The sequence below is a fragment of the Syngnathoides biaculeatus genome, chromosome 5 (assembly GCF_019802595.1).
Source record: "Syngnathoides biaculeatus isolate LvHL_M chromosome 5, ASM1980259v1, whole genome shotgun sequence".
Lineage (NCBI taxonomy): Eukaryota > Metazoa > Chordata > Actinopteri > Syngnathiformes > Syngnathidae > Syngnathoides > Syngnathoides biaculeatus.
The window spans coordinates 13,728,207-13,751,112 of record NC_084644.1 but is presented as its reverse complement, the minus strand read 5'-3'; the positions used below and the strand labels follow the sequence as shown (position 1 = coordinate 13,751,112).

Below are 22,906 nucleotides of genomic sequence, written 5' to 3'. Positions count from 1 at the left end.
AGTGAGTATAATCTGCAATATAAGTACAATACAATAGTACGTGATCACTCCACCAGGTCATGTGGGGAAACATTTAAAGGGGAAAAAAAAAACAATGTCCAGAAGGCTACAATCTTTTTTGTTTTGTTGTTTTTTTGTTTAAACAATCTTCAGTGGCGTCTACTGTGACTGTCTACTCGTAACTGTGACTTGAACTGTGACAGATTGAACTTTCAGTATGCTACAAAGAAGGAATAACAGTTGCAGTGTTTTTATTTTATATTTTTCGCGAACTTAACACTACATACATAACATTTGTTTCCGTACATCACATTGACTAGGCCTCTTACCAAGGAAAGCAGATGGTGATACAGTTCCGTTGCTACGGGAGACCATGACACTGATCCCCGTTTCCACAAAAGGGACAGAGAAATCCACAACCTCTGATCTCTCTTCATTGATAGTCAGAGAGCCAATGGCCATGTCTGCCCGCTTGTATACCACCTAAAAAGGGACAGGAACCAGCAACAGGAGAGAAATCCAATTATCTTAGCCCTTTTAATTAGGATTCGAAAGTCTGACCACTTACAGAACTGTAAAATGTATTTAGGGCGCAATATGGTATAAAAGTAAAATGTGATTCCTCTGTATCTCTTTCACATACAGAATGAGCCCATGCCTGTCTCCACCCTACCACCAGTTTGAAAAAAAAAATGTGAAAAGTCAGCTGATTGGAGAAGTGAAATGTTAATCTACATTAGACGTGGCACATTCACTCTTCTGAGCAAATCAGCAGAAAAATGAAGCGAAGCAGAATGCAGACCGCTCTCCTCTCAAGTTTGCCAAATCTGGATTACCTGATCAAAGAATGGCAGGCTTTGGAACATCTGATCAAAAGGTGCACGCCAGTCTGAGACAACATTTGCTCGGCCCTTTGCGTGTGAAAATAGATTTGACAGACAGCTCTGGCTGGGGTTCATATCATAAATGACGGTGCGGAAGAAAAGCACAGTGGAAACTGTATTATATCAGTGACAATTGGGGTTCAAACATAGAGGAAAAAGCTGGGTACCGCAATGAAACATAAATCTTAAAGAAAAAGGTGAAGTTTCTGACCACAATTGCATCCCTTAGTGACGTGCATGAGGATGATTCTCAAACTTGGCCATTTATAATGAAATGCGATTATGAAAAGGCAGGTTTGTGATTGTCACAGAAAATGCTGTCGAGCTTTTAGAAAGTAGCACTAATCTCAAAGTACTCTAGCATCAAAAGCACTGGAAATACAATGATGTTAGCGACGGATACTATGCTGATAGCATGATTTGTTCTGTTATTTGTAATGGATTGTAACTAGAACACTATTTTATCAGTTTGAAGTCATATGTTTTGGAAATCTACAATCGATTTAAGGATCAAGGTTCAGATTGCTTTCTTTGATATGCGTAATACATGCATAGGATTGAAATTACGATACTCGATGCCCTGCAGTGCGACAAAAGTAAGATAAAAAATAACAATATAAAAAGCTAAATACAACTATGGTGTACTATACAGTATAAAAATTGAACTCAAAAAGGGCAATAAACATCCTGTCACGCATAAAAGCTGTGTCACTTCTGAATCCTCAACCACCTGATGTCCCTTAATCTACTCCTTTTTGAGTAATTCCCAGTTGTTAGCAGATGAGGAATGGGCATTTTAAAAATCTAAGTATATTTCATATTCATATTCTGACATATTTTCAGCAAAGCCCTCAAGCCAAAGCCAAGTGCAAGGCAAATTTGACACTTCGTCGGTCATGCCTTCTGTCTTTGACTCGGGCATGTGGTTTTTAAAAATCAAATTAGAGGTACAAGATGGGGCAGGATAGTGACGATTATTATTGTTTTTTTTTGTTTGTTTTTGTTTTGATTTTTGACTGAAATGGATTTGTGCGAGCTGTTTTTATTATTTTGGAATGGACATTTCTGTGCCTTGCCTTATCATGAAGCTGGTTTCCATCCATCCATTCATCCATTCCTTTATCCATCCATCAATTTTTAACTCGCTTATCCAGTTCACGGTCGCGGGTGTGCTGGAGCCAATCCCAGCTGACTTCGGCGAAAAGGTGGACTACACCCTGGACTGGTCAGTCACAAAGCACATCTTGAGACAAACAACCATTCACTTTCAAATTCACACCGTCACTAAGAAGGAACTGAACCGACATGTACACATACGCAACTAAATTAAGGTGGTATTCCAAAGAAAATATCAAGGACAAATCAAACTAGCCAGAAGGTCTCTGACAATGTTGATGCGAGTGTTTCATTAGATAAACACACTGGGATGTGCTTGTTTACCATCATACTTGTCCATCTAATTAGTGTAACTTTCTGCTTACCCCGTTCTCTTTCTATCCCTGTCAGTGTATTCTTGTGTTTAATGGTCACCCAGGGGGCTGACAAATGTTGCCATACGGCTTATTGACAGAAAATTCAGCGCAAGCAAACAAGCCAGCAGGCACAAATAAGCAAACAACACAACAGCAGTGCACACTCGCCTCTCCAATCATGCCGTTCCAAATGCCGTCAATTTTCTTGCCGTGCTTCCCGTTGGTCACCAGGTAAAGGTCGTAGGTGAAGCCAACTATCTTGGCCAATCTCTTGAGTATGTCGATGCAGAAACCCTTGCAGCATTGCTTCATGGGAGCCACTCCTTCATGGTTGGCGCTGGGAACAAGTCACAGGGATTAAAAAGAGAAGGTAGGTCAAATTAAAGTGAGCTTGAACTGACAAGTTTGATCGATCGGTTTGGGGTAGCTGCTGTCAGGCCTCCAGGAGCTGATGAACTATAAGGCTTCATTGTGGTCATGTGCAATTCTCAAAACTTCGGAGTCATTCCTCTCATCCCCCTTGAAAGAACTCTGACATTGATTATGGCCAAGCTCTGAGGAGACCACAGTTTAGAGAGTTGAATGATATTGGTCTCAAGCTTTTTGGCTCAGGAACAGTAAGTGCTTTAAATTATACTAGTAGTAGAAATAGCATTGCTAATGTGATTGCTTTTGCAAAGTTTTTTTTTTTGCTCAGGTTTTGGTCAACCTTTGCAGCATACATTATATTCTTTTTCATGTTTCCTCTTCTTTCTGAAACAACACTTTTTTTTCATAAACGGAATATTATATTTATCCATGAAGTGCAGACAACAACATGTTGGTTCTGAAATCTCACAGTCTAAATAAATGTAACAAGGGGCAGAGGGTCTTCTCAGTTTTGAGTATTTGGCCCCCAAACCATCCGAGTTCTAAGTGTCTACAATACTGGATTATTTACTGCTTTGTTTGTAGAAAGATCACGTCATTCAGGGAGCTCTGTTTTTCAAAAGGCATCAGACCTGGCATTGAGGGGCCGTCTGCAGGGCACTGAGTCTCGGATGCAAGTTCCAGATGCAGGGTCTGCCAGCTCCACAATGACAAAGGGTCGTTCCTCCAGCGTGACAACACGCAGGTGCTGGGCGTCGTCTGGAGGTTTAAGGAAAGGCCCATAGCGGGACCAGGCCGGGTATCGCAGCCTTAGTACGCCATTCTCCCACCAGCCTACCTGGGAAGACAGATGAGCAGAATGAAACAGAGGCACAGTTGCATCTGTTTGCATCATATTTTGAATTTCTTGAAATAGACAATAGATTTAGTTATACCATTCGCTTGGAAATTGAAACACCATAAGAATCTCACTTGTATACGAATAAAAGAATCTATTTTGATGCAAACATTGGCTAAAACAGTTTTGAATCTCACCCAGTAATATGCAATTTTGAGAAAAATAATGTTACAAATTGCTACAGAATTAAGCAATTTGGGGTCTCTAACTGAACCACTGCATCTTGAAGTTATTAAAATCTATGATTTATTTTTAAGAAATGTTCTCTTTTACATTAAAAACAGAACAGTGTTCTTATAGTGAAAGGTGGGAGAACAAAAGCAATAGTTTGTGACTCAAACAGTCCCATTCCAAGGCAGAGCACCAATTATTGTATGAGATTGGTTCATTTCATCCTCCTTATGCCTCTAAAATGAACTTGTACAGAGCAGCTACATGGCTACAAAATGACCACTGCGATTAATGACCAACTCTGTGACAGTATCAAAAAGAGAATCATCTCCATAAAGGTAGTATTTACTGCAGGCATGGCTGTTCTGGTAGTTTCCATTATAGTGTTAGGGGCCATTTGCCTTACTTGGAAACACATTGCTCTAAATTACCATTGTTATGGTGGACGGGAGAAATCATCTGGCAAATTCATGTACGTGCAAAGGCCACACTGATTGATGGCACCAGAATCATAATACAGATTTTCTGCAGTCCTCTATCGTTGATACATTGAGCCGCATACAGTGAAGAAAATAAGTTTTTGAACACCCTGCTATATTGCAAGTTCTCACACTTAGAAATCATGGAGGGGTCTGAAATTGTCATCATGGGTGCATGTCCACTCTGAGAGAGATAATCTAAGAAGAAAAACCAGAAATCACAATGTATGATTTTTTAACGCTTATTTGTGTGATACAGCTGCAAATAAGTATTTGAACACCCATCTATCAGCTAGAATTCTGAGCCTCAAAGACCTGTTAGTCCACCTTTAAAAGTCCACCGCCACTCCATGTATTATTCTGGATCAGATGCACCTGTGTGAGGTCGTTGGCTCCATAAAGACACCGATGTACCCCATACAATCAGTAAGACTTAAACTCGTAACATGTCCAAGACCAAAGAGCTGTTCAAAGACACCAGAGACAAAATTGTACAACTCCACACAGCTGGAAAGGGCTACGGAGAAATTGCCAAGCAGCTTGGTGAAAAAAGGTCCTCTGTTTGAGCAGTCATTAGAAAATGGAAGAAGTGAATCATGACGGTCAATCTCAATCGGAGTGTAGCCCCATCCAAGATATAACCTTGTGGGGTCTCAATGATCCTTAGAAAGGGGAGGAATCAACCCACGACTACACGACAGGACTTGGTCAATGACCTTAAAAGAGCTGGGACCACAGTTTCCAAGGTGAATGTTGGTAATACACTAAGACGTGATGGTTTGAAATCATGCATGGCACGGAAGGTTCCCCTGCTTAAACCAGCACATGTCAAGGCCCGTCTTACGTTGACCATTTGGATGATACAAAGGAGTCATGGGAGAAAGTTTTGTGGTCAGATGAGACCAAAATGTAACTTCTTGGTCATAATTCCACTAACCGTGTTTGAGGGAAGACAAATGATGAGTTTCATCCCAAGAACACCATCCCTACTGTGAAGCATGGGGGTGGTAGCATGATGCTTTGGAGGTGTTTTTCTGCACAAGGGACAGGACGAACACACTGTATTAAGAAGAGGATGACCGTGGCCATGTATTGTGAGATTTTGGGGACCAACCTCTTTCCCTCAGTCAAAGCATTGAAGATGGGTCATGGCTGGGTCTTTCAACATGTCAATGACCCGAAGCACACAACCAGGAAAACCAAGGAGTGGCTACGTAAGAAGCATATTATTGTTCTGGCGTGGCCTAGCCAGTCTTCAGACCTAAACCCAATACAAAATATTTGGAGGGAGGTGAAACTCCGTGTTTCTCAGCGACAGCCCAGAAACCTGCTTGATCTAGAGAAGATCTGTGTGGAGAAGTGAGCCAAAATCCCTCCTGGGCTAAAATCCCTCCTGCAGTGCGTGCAAACCTGGTGAACCACTACAGGAAATGTTTAACCTCTGTAATTGCTACAAAGGCTACTGTGCCATATATTAACATTGGTTTTCTCAGGTGTTCAAATACTTATTTGCAGTTGTATCACACATATATATCATTAAAAAAATCATACATTGTGATTTCTCTCACAGTGGACATGCACCTACGATGAAAAATTCCGACCCCTCCATGATTTCTAAGTGGGAGAACTTGTAATATAGCAGGGTGTTCAAACAGTTATTTTCTTCAAATGAAAAAATGTAATGCAGATACATGACAACACAAGAAATGCCTTACAGATGAACCATGGGGGACATATTCAAAGATGTCGGTTAAAGTGAACAATTTTCAGTTAGTTTTTGTGTCATTTTTTTGCCAAATCAAACTTCATACACGGTTTGCAAAATATTCGTTTACAATCTGTGCAAATGTGAAAATTGGATAAAACATGTATCCCCAAGCCCATGCTTCATTAAAAATGTATAATTTGCAATTAAAATCTAACACTTCAATCATAGGCTGAGCAAACGACCAACAGGGGACAACATGCGTTAAGCTCAAATCAGTCATTAGTGACCACACACCGTTTTGTGCTTTGATTCACGTGTCACTTTGTTCTTGGTCACACTTTTCCTTAAATGTTGTACACGAGAAATGGTTTTTGGCATTTGGAAGTTGGAGGAACTTTCAAGCGAATTTTTTTTTGTCATATCATGTCAGATATTTAAACTCCTCCAATTGGGGCAGGATCTCATTCCTGACAAGTAAAGTAGTTTTGTGGTTGCTGACAAAATACTGTATGAGGACCCAGTTTGGGAAGTTGCCCATAATCGCAAATTGGTCCAATAACAAGATTAAAATCCTGTACTCTGATTCTGGCATGAGCCACTGTAACATGATACAGTTTAAACATCAGCACTCTGCAAAAATACAGGGGTGGGGTTGGGGGACTGTACTTGTAGACCCTATTAACTAGGTTGATAGATTTGTTTCTAAATACATAATACGTTTAAATTATGTTGATAATTTGCAAAGACTGAGAACTTCATGTGGATTACTCAATTGAGGAGGTATAGCATGAAATTGTTTTTCACCATTGAAGTTTCCTGATAGAGTACAGTATGACTCTTCTATTATTTAAGAACTTAAGCCACTTTTTACACATCAGCAGTTGTCCGACACAACTGATATGTGCAGTTACCCAACCAGCTACGCCTACCACCCCAAAATGTACTGTGTTGCCCCTTCGGATATTCTGCCGGCATGGTCGCTTTAGAGCGCCGAGCTGTCGGCCGTGAGTGCACACAAATCACGGAGAGAAATCAGAAGTGAGAAGTGAGGGGACAAAACGATGTCAATGTAACAATAAGCATGTGGACAGGGACTTTGTGTTGGTGTGGCGGGTTTTCAGCAATCGCCTCATATAGTATTTGTGACGTGGAAAAACTTTGGAATGACCCTGTAGGTTATATTCTAGCCAATGGATGCTTTCATCAGATATACTGGATATTAAAGGCTCAAGAGTGTACTTACGTGGAGACATAAAAGTAATATGCTAGACAAAGCAATATTCATTTTTCCAGGTCATCCATCTATCCATTTTCTCCCACTTATCTGGGGTTTGGTCTCAGGAGTAGCATTGGCAGGGAAGCCCAGACCTCCCCTTCCTCAGCCACTTCACAAGTTGTCATTTTCTGACAGTTGACGATTAAACCAGGCGTTGTTTCAAGACATTCAGCAGATAGGCGCACACCTATTGAGATTTTTTTCACGATTTTAAAGCTTCATTTTATATACTGAGTTAAAAAAAATAAATAAAAAAAATAGAAAAAATTCAGGGTTGTCTCAAATTCAAAAGATACTTACTTTTTGCCTTTATGAGAACTTTAGATTAGGACCGGGGAAAGAAAATTGAACAACCCTAAGACGCAAAATTTCTACATCAAAACCCAAGCGGGACCTCAGGTTAAAAATAATAATAATAATAATAACTGAACAGACAAACAAAAAGATCCGCTCGGAACTTGGCGACTGCAGAACCAATGTTTCACACGGACATTTATTGAAGACGGATGGGCCACTAAAAAACTTTTCCAAAAATGACACAGGAATACCTGTAAGTGATTATCAACAAACTTAAACCTGAATATGTAATGTGCATATAACCTAATGCATGACATATGTGATTGGTAGTTAATATATTTTTTAACCTAAAATAAATCATAATCGCGTATGCTAACCGATTAGCAATTGCTAATTTAGGTGTTTCTGAACAGTTTATAGCATACACTCACTACCAGCATATGATATGCAGTTTAAGGGTTGAAGTCCAGCCCTCAGAAATGAGAATACAAGACATGTTATAAAACGTAATAAAACTAAACAAAGAAAATAATAAATACAAATTGGGGCAGAGTGTGGGTGCATTACTGATATACTTGATGACACATTCAGTCATTTTGGCCTCACAGTTCTGAGGACTTGTGTTAAAAAATTTCTCCCCGTGCCGTTCATTCATTTTCCATACTGCTTATCCTCACTAGGGTCACAGGCAATGGATAGGTTTCGAATTATGCCATCTTGTGTGTCAAAGAGGTGAGAGAACACAGTTGATAGGTGAAGCATGAAGTTTTTTTCTATAGTTAATATATCCGATTTGTTTAAGGACTGTGGTGACGTCATTGGAAACCTATCCATAGGATAAATCATTCTAAAAAAAAATTCTCATTTAAGATAATGATTCGTTTAAAATGTTTCACATCAAAGTTAAATAGAAATTGAACCTAAATAATTGTCAAAAGACAAAAAGTTCTGAAAGATTAAATACAAGTGACCTGCATTTCTAGAACAATTCTTTTGCATACCTCGAGTGGTGCTCATACAACACTAAGAATCACTGCTCTGCAGTATTGCCACAGCAACTTCCATTTAATGGTTTAGATCCCCGATTTTACTGTTTGTAAAGCCAAATTGTATTATTTGAATCACTGATGGCTACGGAACTGCATTAAACCCCAAGAAGTGGGGCTGAATACTTACTACTCTTACTCACTACACTGAACGGTGTAAAATACATAAGTGCCATAAATGTGGAGGACGTGAGAGAAGCGATTTTACTTCAATTAGTCCACTTCTTGCCACTACACGCTATTGAGTTGAGTTAAGCAAATGCAGTAAGCATGACTCTAATTTGGATTCATGCTATCAGTGAGAATATAGTAGAATAGTGTGTGTAATGTTAAGCATTCACCTCCGCTCAAAAAAACTAGAACCTTTTGCAACAACCTTTTGCGTGATTTGGGCGCAATGCTAAATGGTTCTTGAATAACTTTCACGTTAACTCAGACTGTATTTGACTGTTTGATAGGGCTGATTCCGAGCCGTAATCAGCTCAACAATCTGCTCTCAGCGAGTATAAATGCATGGAATTCTGCTCGACCGCTGTGCGACGGTGTGCAACGAAAATGAGTGTGGTTGAGGTGGCTCAGCGGCAGGAAGAAATCTCCATCCTTGTAAATTTGCCGCGGTCTGATGGATGTATTTTTATGCCTGCGGGTGCTGGTCTGCTCTAAATGCATATTCACCACAGACCTCGGTTTAAGATTCATTGATGCTTTGAGACAGCCTTGTTTTGTTTGCATTACTGGTTCAAAAATTTGTCCAATTTGCATTCTTGTTTTCTTTGTGTTGTCATATAAACCCGTGTGTGGACTGTTAAAAGCTATGGAACGTTAAAAGCTATGGAAAATAGCATACAGCATGGAGTCTTGCAATATCATTTGACACTTCTGCATGTTCACCTGATGATGAAAGTCACCTTAAGCGTTGTGACAAGCGTGACTAAAGCGACAATGCACAAAAAATGAGCTGTACTTACGTACAGTTGGCTTTGGGACACATACATAACAATACGTGAACATAGTGAGGACGGCGTTCACAGTGGCTGCCTAAGCCGGTTGAGAAAAGCCTGGCAGCTTTGCGCAGATTGTAAGTCAAACACTGACTGTGGGAGGAAGAGGCAGCTGCTACACTGACAGCTTGCCACTTCGACCACAGCCGTGCAGCAGGCATTGAATCAAAGCGCAGCCAGCACAGAATTCTTTGCATTTTCAGCTGTCATAAAGGAAACACAGACTGAAAATGTACAGCCAGCTAGGTATCATAAATTATAATTAGGATAGGGATAATTAGCCTATTAATTAATCATTGAGAGAGAGTCCCCCAGAATTGTGCTGAGTAGATTCCATGTTGAACGCATCTTGCTGTGATTGATGCAAAAGAAATTGGCTGCACCAAACAAAGGCGCCGTGCCATTGTGGTCCCCTTTCCAACATGCGACGGGATTACTCAAAATAAGTATACTGTAACAAAGATCCCCTTACACCAGAATCCATCCATTCATATTCTGAGCCGCTTATGCTCACGAGGGTCGCGGGAGCGCTGGTGCCTATTCCAGCTATCGTCGGGCAGGAGGCAGGGCACATCCTGAACTGGTTGCCAGCCAATTGTACGGCACATGAATACAGACAACAGTCACACTTACAATCACACCTAAGGGCAATTTCGAGTGTCCAATTAATGCAGGTTTTTGTTATGTGGGAGGAAACCAGAGTGCCCGGAGGAAACCAACGCAGACACGGGGAGAACATGCAAACTCCGCACAGGGAGGACTGGGATTGAACCCGGGTCCTCAGAACTGAGAGGCCAACGCTTTCCAGCTGAGCCACCATGCCGCCTATATATGTATAGATTTTTTTGAATTAATTGAGATGCTCCTTAATATAATGGAGTGAGAGTAACTTCCGGGGAGCTTTTGATATTTTGCGGCATAAAGAGTTAGAAACCTTAGTGTCCTCAACTTGGCATGCCAGTTTTTCGAATGTGAGGAGGCAAAGTAACATCTACAAAAAAATCATACAAAACTGGGGAGAACGAGTAAACTCCTCATATAAGAGCCTGAATTGAGATTCAAACCCAGAAACTTTTCAGGCCTTGTAAGACATATTCAGTACACGATAATTGTTGAAATAAATACATACAGTACATATGTACGTCAAAAACCTGATACTTCTGATGTCACTACATAAACTTGGCTGTAAGTAGGCTACCATGTAAAAAGCGCTGCCTTGAAAAACAACAACCGATTAATTTAGTCTTTACTTTCTCTGTTGTCAAACATAGATAATTGGTCGAAACCCCCTTTTTTTCAGGAATTTTATAATGCCAAATGTTTTGTGTTTTGTGGATGAGAATTAGTAGACCTTGGGCAGTGTTTTTTTTAACAGGCGACTGTAAATGTTAATTAATGTTGTATAAAAATCATGGAGCATCTGTGCGCATTTTCCATGGCTTCACACAGCCTGGCCCAGGCCCGACAGCCTTCAGTAGCCATGTGCGGCATTTCGGCAGCCAAGCCCGGACGCTCCTGGGCTTTAAGTTATGGTGCAGTCATTGTAAAGCAAACATTAAATATTCAGGGAGCGCCAACAGTGTGGATGTGCATAGTAGGCAAATAAAGGGCCTTATCCCCTTTTTGTGTATTTGTGTCCAGAGGGAATCCACAAAGGAGGGGAGAGGGCATACATATTTGGGCTCTCGTTTTTGTACACGCATATGGGTGTGTCTATATCAACATTCTATTTGTGTGTGTGCGTGTTTGTGAGGGTGGATACGATACCCTTGGTTTGAGTTGGAGGACCTGTGCAGGAGCATCTAATTGGAAGGGATTTCAGAGATATGCCGAGAGTCAGCAGGTGACTACAAGCAGCGACTGGGCTCTGGTGGGCTGTTCAGACCAGCAGGGCACTGAGAACCTCCAAATGTGTTTGTGTCTTTACACGTATGCTGTACAGTACAGTCTTGGGTTCCTCTTGTTATTTTGGCATTTGTAATCATGTAAAAGGTGGCTCGTGGGTGTTGATAAAACGAGAAACTTTTTTTTTTTCACGATCAGTGTAAAAACAATTGTTGGCCTCCATACTTGAAGAGAACCGCATAAAGAAACATCTTCTATGTAGAACATGCACAATGTACCATGTGAAATATGCCAGGCGCACAATATATAGGCAAAGACGCTGAGCAGCATCTGCAATTTGCTCTAAATTTGACATGTAAGAACTGAGAGTGCAGGCGACAAATGAGAACAATCAGTGTGTATTGATCAGAGCAGCTTTCTTTCATTTCTTTCAAAATGAGCCTTGAAAAAAGAAATGTGTGAGTACATATTTATGACTACCGCGCTGTAATTTGTTTCTTATGGATTAAAGAAAAGGTGCATTTTGTACCAGAATACAACTCTTGCATATACTCGTTTGCCACATTGCAAGGCTTACTGATGACGGTCATCATTCTTACACTACCAAAAGGATTAACATGACAAGGTTTGGACCGTAAATGATTTGTCAGTGCGTGAGGACAACCATTTAATTATTTTTGCTGAAGGTAATGCTACTTGTGGTTTTGAATCTTGCACCCGTAATATATTTCTCTTAATTCCTTCAGAGGACTTCAAATGTGTGAAACCTTAAAATGTCACTCCTCAAAGGTCGTACAATAGACGCACAAAAACGTTAGAGCGTCATCAATTCTGAAGTTAAACGCTACCTCAGCATACTTCACTAGAGAACTTGGTCCCACCAGCATTAAAGACCTTCAAAATTCAGAAATTATTTTTTACATACATTGTACTGTACATGATTGAAGAAAATTGCAGAAAAGATGCAAAGACTGACAACCATGTTGTACTCAATTGTGGAATTGTGGTACTCATTGAATTGTTTTTCTTTACGCTTTTTGGGTCATTGAGGGACAAGGGCCCCGGTATGATTCGCCCCTCCCCCACTATATAATAACTTTCGCACATCCAATAGTAAGCAAAAATGCAGCTTCAACTGGTGGACTTTAGAGTGCCTTATTGTTGGCCGCGAGTGTGTGTACATCATGCTGGTAAAAGTGGAAGACCAATGAGGACAGAAACGGGACAAGCCGAAAGAAACTTACTTATTCATTTTTAATATCAGACGTGACAGGTGTGATCACTTTAGCACGTTTTGTTGTAGCTGTAATGTTATCATACAGCAGGTTGTGTGTTATTGTTGTAATGTCATACAGCAGTGATTTTCAACCACTGTGCCGCGGCACACTAGTGTGCCGTGAGAGATCGTCAGGTGTGCCATGAGAAATTATCCAATATCATTTTTTTTTCATTAACATTTATTAATAATTTTCTGCAAATATTATGTCATTGTCCAGTGTCCGTGCTGTAAAGGCTGGCAGAGTAATATAATATTTGTCCGTGTGGCAACACGTAGCTGATTGCCTCGTTCCTCCAAGAGAATTAGTAATGCACCTAAGAGGCTGTGGTGACAGTCATGGAGAAGTTTTTAAAATGGACAACTGCAAACTCCGAACTGCGCCCTGGAGAAGATTCTGACCCGGATGAAGGCCCGCGTGTGAGTGGTGGGAAAAAGAAAGCAAAGACTGTGAACTCAAGGGAATATAGTGAAAGCTATCTTTTGTTTGGATTTACTTTCACCGGGGATGAGACGACACCGTTATGCCTGGTGTGTGGCGAGAAGCTATCCAACAGGGCCATGGTGCCAAGCGAGCTTAAACGCCATCTCCAAACGACACACCCGTCGCTTCAAAACAAGCCGATAGACTATTTTGTTTGCCTGCGTGTAAACACAGAGAAAGAGGCAATGTTTATGAGAAAAACCACAAAGGTAAATGAGAAAGCGCTCAAAGCTAGTTACCTAGTCGCCGAACTTGTTGCGAAATCAAAAAAGCCGCACACTGTGGCAGAGACATTAATACTACCTGCCTGTAAAGCCATTGTCAACGAGATGCTCGGCCCTGATGCAGTTAAAGACATCGCTAAAGTCCCCCTCTCTGATAACACAATGGCCAGGCGTATTGATGACATGTCTACAGACATCGAAAGCCATGTTTTGGAAAAGATACGCATCAGTAGGAAATTTGGGTTGCAAGTTGACAAGTCTACGGATATTAGTGGACATTCTCAGCTCTTGGCCAATGTGCGTTTTGTGGATGGAGATGCCATTAGAGAAAACTTCTTATTTTGCAAGGCACTGCCAGAAAAAAAAACTGGAGAGGAAATTTTTCGGGTCACATCGGAATATCTTGACCAGGGAGGACTTACGTGGGAAAACTGGACAAGTGTGTGCACTGATGGAGCTGCAGCCATGGTCGGGCGCACCAAAGGCCTCGTGAGTAGAGTGAAGGAAAGAAACCCAGATCTGATTGTTACGGACTGTTTTTTGCACCGTGAGGCCCTCGTTGCTAAGACTTTACCTTTGGTTCAGGGTTGGCTTTGTGTTCATCTAAACAGGCCCAGGTTTCACACTGACTGAGTTTAAATAAATTGAGAAATTATATTGTAATTAAATATACTATACAGAGTTTTGTAACATTTTTGGTTAGTGGTGTGCCACAAAATTTTTGCAATGTAAAAAATGTGCCATGGCTCAAAAAAGGTTGAAAAACACTGTCATACAGTAGGGCTTAACTTTTTTTTTTCTTGTGACAGTTCAAAAAGGTGACTTACTCGTCCACGCTTCTCATTTATCATTACAGATAAAAGATTAACATGTAGGTGGCACGCTGGAGCAGCTGTAGAGCGTTAGGCTCACAGTTCTAAGGACCGGGGCTCAAATCGGCTGTGTGCAGTTTCCATGTTGTCCCCATGCCTGCGTGGGTTTTCCTCCCACATCCCAAAAACGTGCATTGATCGGAGACTCTAAATTGCTCCTAGGTGTGATTGTGAGTGCGACTGTTGTCTGTCTGCATGTGCCCTGCAATTGGCTGGCAACCGGTTCAAGGTATACCCCCCCTCCTGCCCAATGACAGCTGGGATTGGCTCCAGCACTTCCGCGACCCTCGTGAGGATAAGCGGCTCAGAAAAAGGATGGATGCATTAATAGGTCAAATAGTATTTTGAAATAATAATATTACAGTGTTCTTTTTTATGCGTCTAGGCTGTTAAGAAGATTAAAACCTTTGGAATTGCCCTCAATTAATCAAGGTTTTATGGCATCAGTTTGGCCTTGGAATGAACTAAATCAATTTCTAAATTAAATTTGCACAAAATGGAGGTCAACCAGTGTCCCTAAACAGATTTAAATAAATCTTTCTAGGTTTTGCTGTCCAAAATGATCAAAATGTTAAGGTTTATGACAGCTCAAGTGCAGATACAGAAAGAGCACAGTTGAAAGATGCAGCCAGCATCTTTTTACCACCTCAGGCACTTGGAAGAATACTGAACTTTGCGTGAACATAAACCCCTGTGACCTTTCCGATCTTCGCTGTCAGGTTTATGTTTCTACATGCCAATGCTGCATGCACAGATTTGTTCCTCCAGCATGTGAGGAAATAAACACACAAGAACATCAGCACAAATTCTCCCATGATAGCTTTTATCCCCTCATAGTTACAAGAGTACACACATGCTGAAATTCATTACAACTAATGCTCTTCTCATTCTTTCTTTCTGACTCTAGAACCAGTATAGACCTTGTAAAAGTGAATCCTATATAGAGATTTGTTTTTCCAATACATTTGGCTGCACTTGCCTGAAGATAGTATTGAATTGTGTTGATAAAATGTTGAACTGTTTTTCACCTTTTCTGTATCACTGATTTTTTTCTTTTTGACATTCACAAAAACTGGTGACCAGGATGAGCGCCCATTGAGCTGAAACAACTGGATTTATATTGTACACACACACACACACTGAAAAAAGACAGGACATTCTTACATCTTCCCATCCTCTACCAGGTGTCCAGGAAATGACATCTAGGAAGGGATTGGCTAGATAGCCGTCAGCGTCGAAGGAGTAATCTCGGCCACCGAGTGTGATGTTGCTGAAGTACCTGTGTGGAGATACATGGAGTAGACAGAAAGAGACGGTAAGATTTTAAAAGCAAACACATCCTTTCTGGTGGCTGTCAGACTTGATTTGGTGATTAGATCCACGCTCAAATAATCAGACGCGCTGTGTTGTGAGGATTTGGACTGTGAAGCGGCCAATGAATTCTTTTGTCTAATAATCCCGCTGGACAGACGTTTTAATTGTCTGTCATGTCAACTCATCTGCTTCTGAGTAGCACGGTGGAGTGGCAGCGTGTAGTTGCACACAGTGAGCAGTAGATAGCAGTGCGAATAAAAATGGCAACCAGAGCATCATCTGTTAACTGGACGTAGTTCATAAGCAAATGAGAGCAATCCATTAATCATTTCCCTTTAATTGCCACCCTTTAGCTCTGATTCATTTACGAATGTCACAGCATATAAGATAATGAATTACATCTTTTCCTACCTAATATTTCCACACAATGTGGTGTTTGGAGTCTACATAAGAAGCTGGAATGATTGGCATTAAAGATGAACAGAGCTGATAAGCACAAGCACTTGGCTACCTGTTAGAGTGCAATGCTGTCTGTTTGCACAGGCTACGAAGAATATATTAAAGGGGGTCATTAATATACATGAGACATGGTCTGCTTGCTACAGATGCTGGGGTAATTTTGCCAACCAGACACAGAAGCAACATCTATTTTGCATGGATGGTAGCCAGCTCCAAAATTCAGATCTCCTCTCTGTGCCCGCATTGACTCTCTAGTCCACTAACTCCACCCATATTCCCTATAGGTTCTCCTGGAACCCCACCAGCCTGTTTCCCTGCATTCACCTTATTCTCTCTCAATTCCTTTCCGTCCTATTTCGATTGTTCTGTTTTCACCCTGCCTGATATATCTTACTTTCGACCGGACCTCCTCCTGGCCTGCTTCTCTTACCTCATCCTGCCCCGCATTCTCTGGGTCTGATTGGCATCCGTCATGCAGTTGGTGACAAAGTTCGGCCCACCCGTCGTCCCATAATCTTTGCGCATGGCCACTGCCCCGTGCGTCAGCACCGACACTCCCCGCGCTATCCTCCGGCGGGGTTCATCTCTCCATCCCTGGGGCCGCACGGCAAACAGAGCCCTTGGCAGGCTCTCCATGCCTAAACCTGAGAGAGCGGGCCCCACAGCGAACCACATGTGTGAAGCCCCAGCCTGACCGGCGGCCCAGGCCGCTCGGAAGACCAGCTCGGCCTCCTCTTGGGAGCAGTACAGCAAGCGGACCTGCAGGACACCAGGAAAGTGGGGAGGGAGCAGGGAGGAGGGGAGACATACACACACGCGCACACGCACGCACACACACGCACACACACATACACACACACACATACAAGCTAGTGAGATAGGGAGGGGACAGGGGAGACATGGAAAGAGACAGGGTTGGAGAGGTAAGGGAGAAAGACAGAGCTGGAGCAGAGGTGCACCTGAACAGGAGGTGAGGAAGAGCTGGGATAGGCAAGGCCATTTTGAGAGATAAAGATGCAGGGCGAGAAAGGGAGGAAAAGGCGGGAAAGTGATGGGCTAAGAAGGCTCAAGCAGGTGTTTATTCAGAAGCAGAGACTGAATGCAAGGAACTAATCGGAAATGGGAAAACAAGCCATTCCTTGGAGAGTGGAAATGAGGAGAAGGATTGTGGGAAAGGATAAGAAAAAGATGACATACTTGGGTCAAATCCCGGCCGAGTGAGGTAAACATAATTTGCGTAAGATGCAGTGAGATGGTGTTTGAAATGCTATGAATAAGAAGAGAAAAGGAGAGCAACAGTGGGGGAAAAAAAAAAGCATCAGCAATACCATACCACAAGCTCTAGATGGTCGGGGGGGGGGGGGTGTTTGATGGGTGGGGCTATGACCAAAAGAGATCTCTAAAAGGTTAGAAGGAGGATAGAGAGACTGAAAGTGCAGTTTGAGAATTCCACCTTCATTGAATTTTGAACTGTAATGGCTTGGCAAAACAATCATGCCTGCATGCCAATAAAGTAATGAATTAAGCAGGGGATGAGAGTGACAGGGGAGAAGGAGGAGAATATTCACTGAGATACTGAACGGCAGACTAAATTAAGAGTGGAAGGAAGGAGAGAATCTGTTATAAGCACACGCAGAAAATGGAGAAAGAGACGAGCACACAACGGCAAGCGTGAGAAATCCTGATGCGGCAGAAGCTGCTGAAGGATGGGACAAAACATATCCAGTATTGAAAGATATTCAAGTAAAAATTGATCCCGAGACCAGGCAATCTATAATATAGAGGACGTTACCATAAAATGCATGTAGCGGGAAGCAGAAGAGCAGGGAGAGAAGGGGCGAGCATGTAATCCAAACTCACACAGCATCACTAAACGATCACAAGCGTTTATTAGCCCTTTCACTGGAGAACATCTCGAAGAAAAGCTGGAGCTGCATGGAGGCAGCAAGCCGCAGGCAGTATGTGTTATATTAATGGTGACACTAGCAGAGTGCAGCCTTGGAAGTACAAAACACATGCCGTTCACAAACACACATACAAAAACACTCTGCTGCTGCAGCCATGCCGAGACATTAGCAGTGACATTGAGACCTTGACCGAAGGCATGTCGCAAGAAGGACGGCGGATGGAGCACCAGTAATAAAGAAAGGACACACGGATACATGTTGACATGGGAGTGTGTGTACTCGGCAGGAGAGGAGGGATGTGAACTTGTCTCTGGGCAAAGAACCGCACAAGGGAGTGATGAATAACAAGAGAAATAAATGTGTGTAATCTTAAAGAGGAGTAGCACAGGGTCAAAGACGGAGTTTCGGGAGTATGGATGGAGGTAACATGGAGGAAAGTGTGTAAAAGGTGGACAATAAGTTAGAAAGTGAGAAATTTGAAGACAAGAAGAGAATGAGGTACAAATACAAACTGAGTCTTTCCGGTCAAGGTTAGCGCTCAGCCAGACGGCTTTGCAAAAAAATTACTTAAACACCAATGACCTCACTTATTTTCTGTTCAACAAGGAATCCCTCACCCAGAGTGTATACATATTTTAATAAGTTAAATTATCCTACGCAAGATGATGTTGCATCTGTTTAAGCTCAACATGATCTCTGGAGAATTGATTAGCAAATCAAATGAAGCATTAAACACTGTATTTCATTTACAACTGGGCTGTACACACACCTCTCTGTGGTTGTGCAACATTTAAAAAAAAATATTTGCAGCAGCACACTCCATAAACATGCATTATGAAAACGTACATTTTTACATCCAAACACCCATTCCAAAAGACAAATTCAAAATACCGCATGTCTGTAATTAATTATGGTGCATCACTTTTTGTATAAAATCCTTCTCTCAAGAACACCAGTCTTTGTTTTACGGCTGAATTCATTCAGGATTTTCTTTCTCTTTTCTTTATTAAAGCAGGCGCAACGTACCTGTACATTTTTACATTTTCTAGTACTTGGTCAGCCATGCTTCTAAAATGTGTCTATGTTTAGCCAATTCCATCATGGTCATGTAAACCACCAGCTCATTGTCACATTTGAGAAGACAAGTGAGAAAATTAATGTGTGCTTAGCTGTGGATATTGCAGTATTGTACAATTTTTTTAAACAACATTGGATAGCTGATTGTCTGCTGCAATATCTAGGTGGATCGATCAATAGAGGTAGGCGATAGCAATCTGCATATAGATCAGTGGTATTCAAACTGTGTGGCACGTTATAACCGGGGGTGTGAGGTGGTGGCTACCATCAACATTTTTCATTAGGGCTAAAAAAAAATTGTTGTGATTCCAATTTCCTACATTTCAGAACAACAGTCGGTAGGTAGTTTTTTTTTTTTCTTTTTTTTTTTTTTTTTTACAAAATATTTTTACATTGTCCAAGTCGACATCCGACATGCATGTAACCATGAATCTGTTATGCCCTCAGTCTCTCAACCTGGCAGTGTAGCAACGTTCTATTTAAATGTATCTAAATAATGATAGACAGTCTTATTCTTTAATATTGAATACATGTTAAAAGCCGAAAAACTTCAGTGATGAAATATTGAAAAGTCAACTTTATATAATGTCACAGTTCTTAAATTTCGTGATTTACACTGATCAATGGTCCTTTTAAGATAAAGTCTCATTTTTTTCTTCCCCCAATATGGTCTTATATAGTAGCATAGATGATAAATTTTGTCACAAAGAAGGCAGAGGGTAGGACCCAGATGCAGGAAGGGGAGATGTAAGCCTGAATTTCAGGCAAAGGTTGTACACGCGAAGGCAGTCCAACAGGGCGACGGTACAAAAATCAAAAGGCTTGGTCCAAAAGACATGAAACAGTGCCAAAAACCAGACATGGCAATACATGAAAACGTAACTTCACTTGATATGGCTCAGTAACGCTATGACATGGGATGAGGCAGTTACGCTACCTCGTGAACACACATCCATATACACACAACGATCTGGCAACAAGTGTCACTAAAAGCAAAGATTAAATACACAATGTAATCAGGGCGCAACGAGGTACTGCCAAGCAGCAGCAGCGCACATGAGGAAGTGGCACACGGCCACGCCGCGGCCCGCCATGGTTGCCGTCAAACACCCTACTTAACTCTGTGCTTCCGCAGCGCACTAGCTCGCTGCGCACGGGGCTGTGGAGAACCACATCCCTAACAGGTTTATTACGTGGTGTAAAAATGTTCAGGTCAGCGGGAATTTTTAGGGTCAATCAGGAAATCAGAACCACAAGCTTTTTTTCTTTTTATGCCTTATTAAGCAGTTGAAGCAAATTTTACTACCAAGCTCAGAAGACCACACCAGCCACTGAAATTATGTCAAATGAAATGATAAAAAATGTTACATTTTAGCTGAAACATCTTGAACATTGTTTATTCCTGGTGGCTCGATAAAATTGCCACTGTAATTTTTAAATGTAAAAGTGACCACTCCTGTGATTATTGGTTGCAAATTAATCCTATACATATTGATAGAAACACTCTGTAAGGGTGTGGGGTGCTGAAAATAAATTCATCTCCAAAGGGGGGGGGGGGGGGGGGGAGATTGGGCTGCAAAAAATATTTGGGAACCACATATTGCTCGACAAATAAAACAACAGACATACAGACCTACCAGTTTTCCCAAGTTTTAAATGCAATCATGTGCAGGCTGGGCAGATGGTGTACATCACATTCCCACACACTCGGGGTTAGTTCAATGAAACAAAGAAATCTGTGTGTCTGTCTTCCACTAACACTTCCAACTCCATCACTTCAGGCTTCATTTTGCACTTGTGGCACTTTTCCGAATGTCCCATAGTGAAAACCATCAAAGCTACCTGAAGCGGAAAACCTTCTTGACGCTAATACCATGCACAATCTGTGAGAGTATTAGAGTAAGCAGTTTAGTGCATGCCATTTGGGATCTGAGTAAAAGATCGCAATATCAGGAGATCACATGCAACATGCCTATCAACAGTGTAAACACTCTCTTAGAGTAAACACTTGGCAATTAGGCACCTTCTATTTGGGATCTTAGAAAATAAGGGCCTAAATGTGTCATAAATTAGGTGAAAGAAAAACTTTGAAGATCACAGTATTATCAAAGATTCGCTAATGTCAAACTCTACAACTACGTTTTGTATAAAAGTAAGAAAATAGATACAGATCATAGAATAAGACAATTAAACCCCTCTGTGGGTTTATGTAAAGGCATAATGATCTCAAATCACAATCTTCTATGTCCAAGGCAAGGATTACATTTATTGCCTTGTCAAACTGAATTTTGAATTAGTATAAAAAAAAATCTATTTCAACGCCATGATTGTTTGAATTTCTTTGTCCCCATCTGTGTAGTTTCTAACAGGGGACAAGGGAAACACCCGTGTGTTAAATCATGAGCACAGGGTACTCCATAATTCTTGCTACAACGCCATCGCAATCCGTCAAAATGACTTATTATTTTTGTTGCACCGTTGAACATGATGTTAGATGACGAGGGGAGAGCAGAACTGAGGGATAGAGGAGAGAGGGGGGAGAGAGAGAGCGATGCGTAGGGACCGAGGGAGAGACGAAGAAGGAAGGAAAAAGCCGGGAGGCCACCTGTCACCGGGGGGGCCCCCCCTTTCAATGATACTCGCAGCACTTCCTCCCCTTTCCTCCCCCATTTTCCCCCTCGCTCCCCCCTGTCTCACCTGCGCCTCGTTCTCCTTCAGCAGCCTGCGCGTCCGCGCACCCCCGGGGTCGTCAGTCACGTTAAGGGTGACCACGCTCTTCTTTTCCCAGCCAATGAATGAGCCGTCCGTCAGGCCCTCCACCACCGACAGGAACTCCTGGTAGCCATGGTGACGTGTGGATACCACAGAGAAGGAGGTCCAGTCGTACTCTTCCAGCACCTCAAATATGACCTCCAGTTGGAGGGCCGTCGAGGAGCTGAACTGGAGAAAGATGGAACCTGATTCCTGATTTGGGGGAAGAGAGCAGCAGACTAGGTTAAAAAAATAAATAAATAAATAGACTTCACCGTGGTATAAAACTAGCTCAAACACCGCCATTACGCGCTAGGATATCACTTTAAAGAGTTTCAGCCCTCTAAAGGGGTTTATTTATGCACAACACTGAGGCATTGCAGGGCTTGAAGTTTTAATGGAGCTCGTGCAGCTGCAGGGCTAAAACATCTTGGATTGTCACACGGATTCCTGTGAAGTCCAGATGGTAGCGTTGCTAAAAAAGTATGTTCACAACAGGAAGGAGGGGGAGCAGGACGATGCAAAGCGACAGTGTTTCTTTCAAGGAAGTTCATCAAAAATGGGTTTAATTCACTTGCAAAACGCAAATGCAGGCTTTGACGGAAATTCTTTGAGTAATTATTCGATAATCTTCAGATCCATCTTAAGGTACATGTACCTGTATGCTCACTACATTTAAGCTCACCAGTAGAATGACAAGAGCACACCAGTGAAACAACTACTGCTTTTTGCTACTGTGTGACGTATCTGCACATTAGCAGGTTTTGGCATCCTATTAGGAAAACTACAAATTACTTTAGTGGCAAAACTGCACTAGCACTGTACTTCTAGTGAAGCACTATTTTCATAGCACCATTTACAAAATTGCTTTGGCAAACAGAAAAGCATACAGTGTACATATTTTAACTAGTATTACTTGTGGCAGACCCTTGACAACTAGTGCACAGTTTTGCTTCACTCGTTACACGTACAGTAGTTGTCCTACTAGCGTCATAATGTGTTTTTTCTGTGAGATGAACTGTTTCAGATTTTTTTCCCCACTCTCCTGTGCTATTGATATGGAAGCTAGCCCCCAGAATATTGTTTACTCTTTTTT

At 41.7% G+C, this 22,906-nt stretch overlaps 1 protein-coding gene and 1 long non-coding RNA gene across 6 annotated transcripts in view; one reads left to right on the top strand and one right to left on the bottom strand.

The window, feature by feature from the left end:
* The window catches only part of LOC133500547 (glutamate receptor ionotropic, NMDA 2D), a 44,554-nt gene extending 22,423 nt beyond the window's left edge, over positions 1 to 22,131 (bottom strand). Inside the window, exons 1-6 of one of the 4 annotated variants that reach the window (XM_061819353.1) lie at positions 21,757 to 22,131; positions 16,506 to 16,834; positions 15,467 to 15,581; positions 3,358 to 3,563; positions 2,525 to 2,693; positions 330 to 483 (exon numbers count right to left, since the gene is read on the bottom strand). In XM_061819353.1, coding sequence (XP_061675337.1) covers positions 330 to 483; positions 2,525 to 2,693; positions 3,358 to 3,563; positions 15,467 to 15,581; positions 16,506 to 16,834; positions 21,757 to 22,116 — 1,333 coding nt within the window. In that variant the 5' untranslated portion in view covers positions 22,117 to 22,131. Of the gene's footprint in view, positions 1 to 329; positions 484 to 2,524; positions 2,694 to 3,357; positions 3,564 to 7,224; positions 7,445 to 7,557; positions 7,716 to 15,466; positions 15,582 to 16,505; positions 16,835 to 21,756 lie in introns of those variants that run through there. The other 3 variants (XM_061819350.1, XM_061819352.1, XM_061819351.1) reach the window with 3 other exon arrangements.
* LOC133500548 (uncharacterized) overlaps positions 7,726 to 22,906 on the top strand; it is a 43,950-nt gene continuing 28,769 nt past the window's right edge. For both annotated transcript variants that reach the window (XR_009794936.1, XR_009794937.1), the window contains exons 1-2: positions 7,726 to 7,807; positions 15,487 to 15,617. This is a non-coding gene — a long non-coding RNA (uncharacterized LOC133500548). The remainder of the gene's footprint in view (positions 7,808 to 15,486; positions 15,618 to 22,906) is intronic.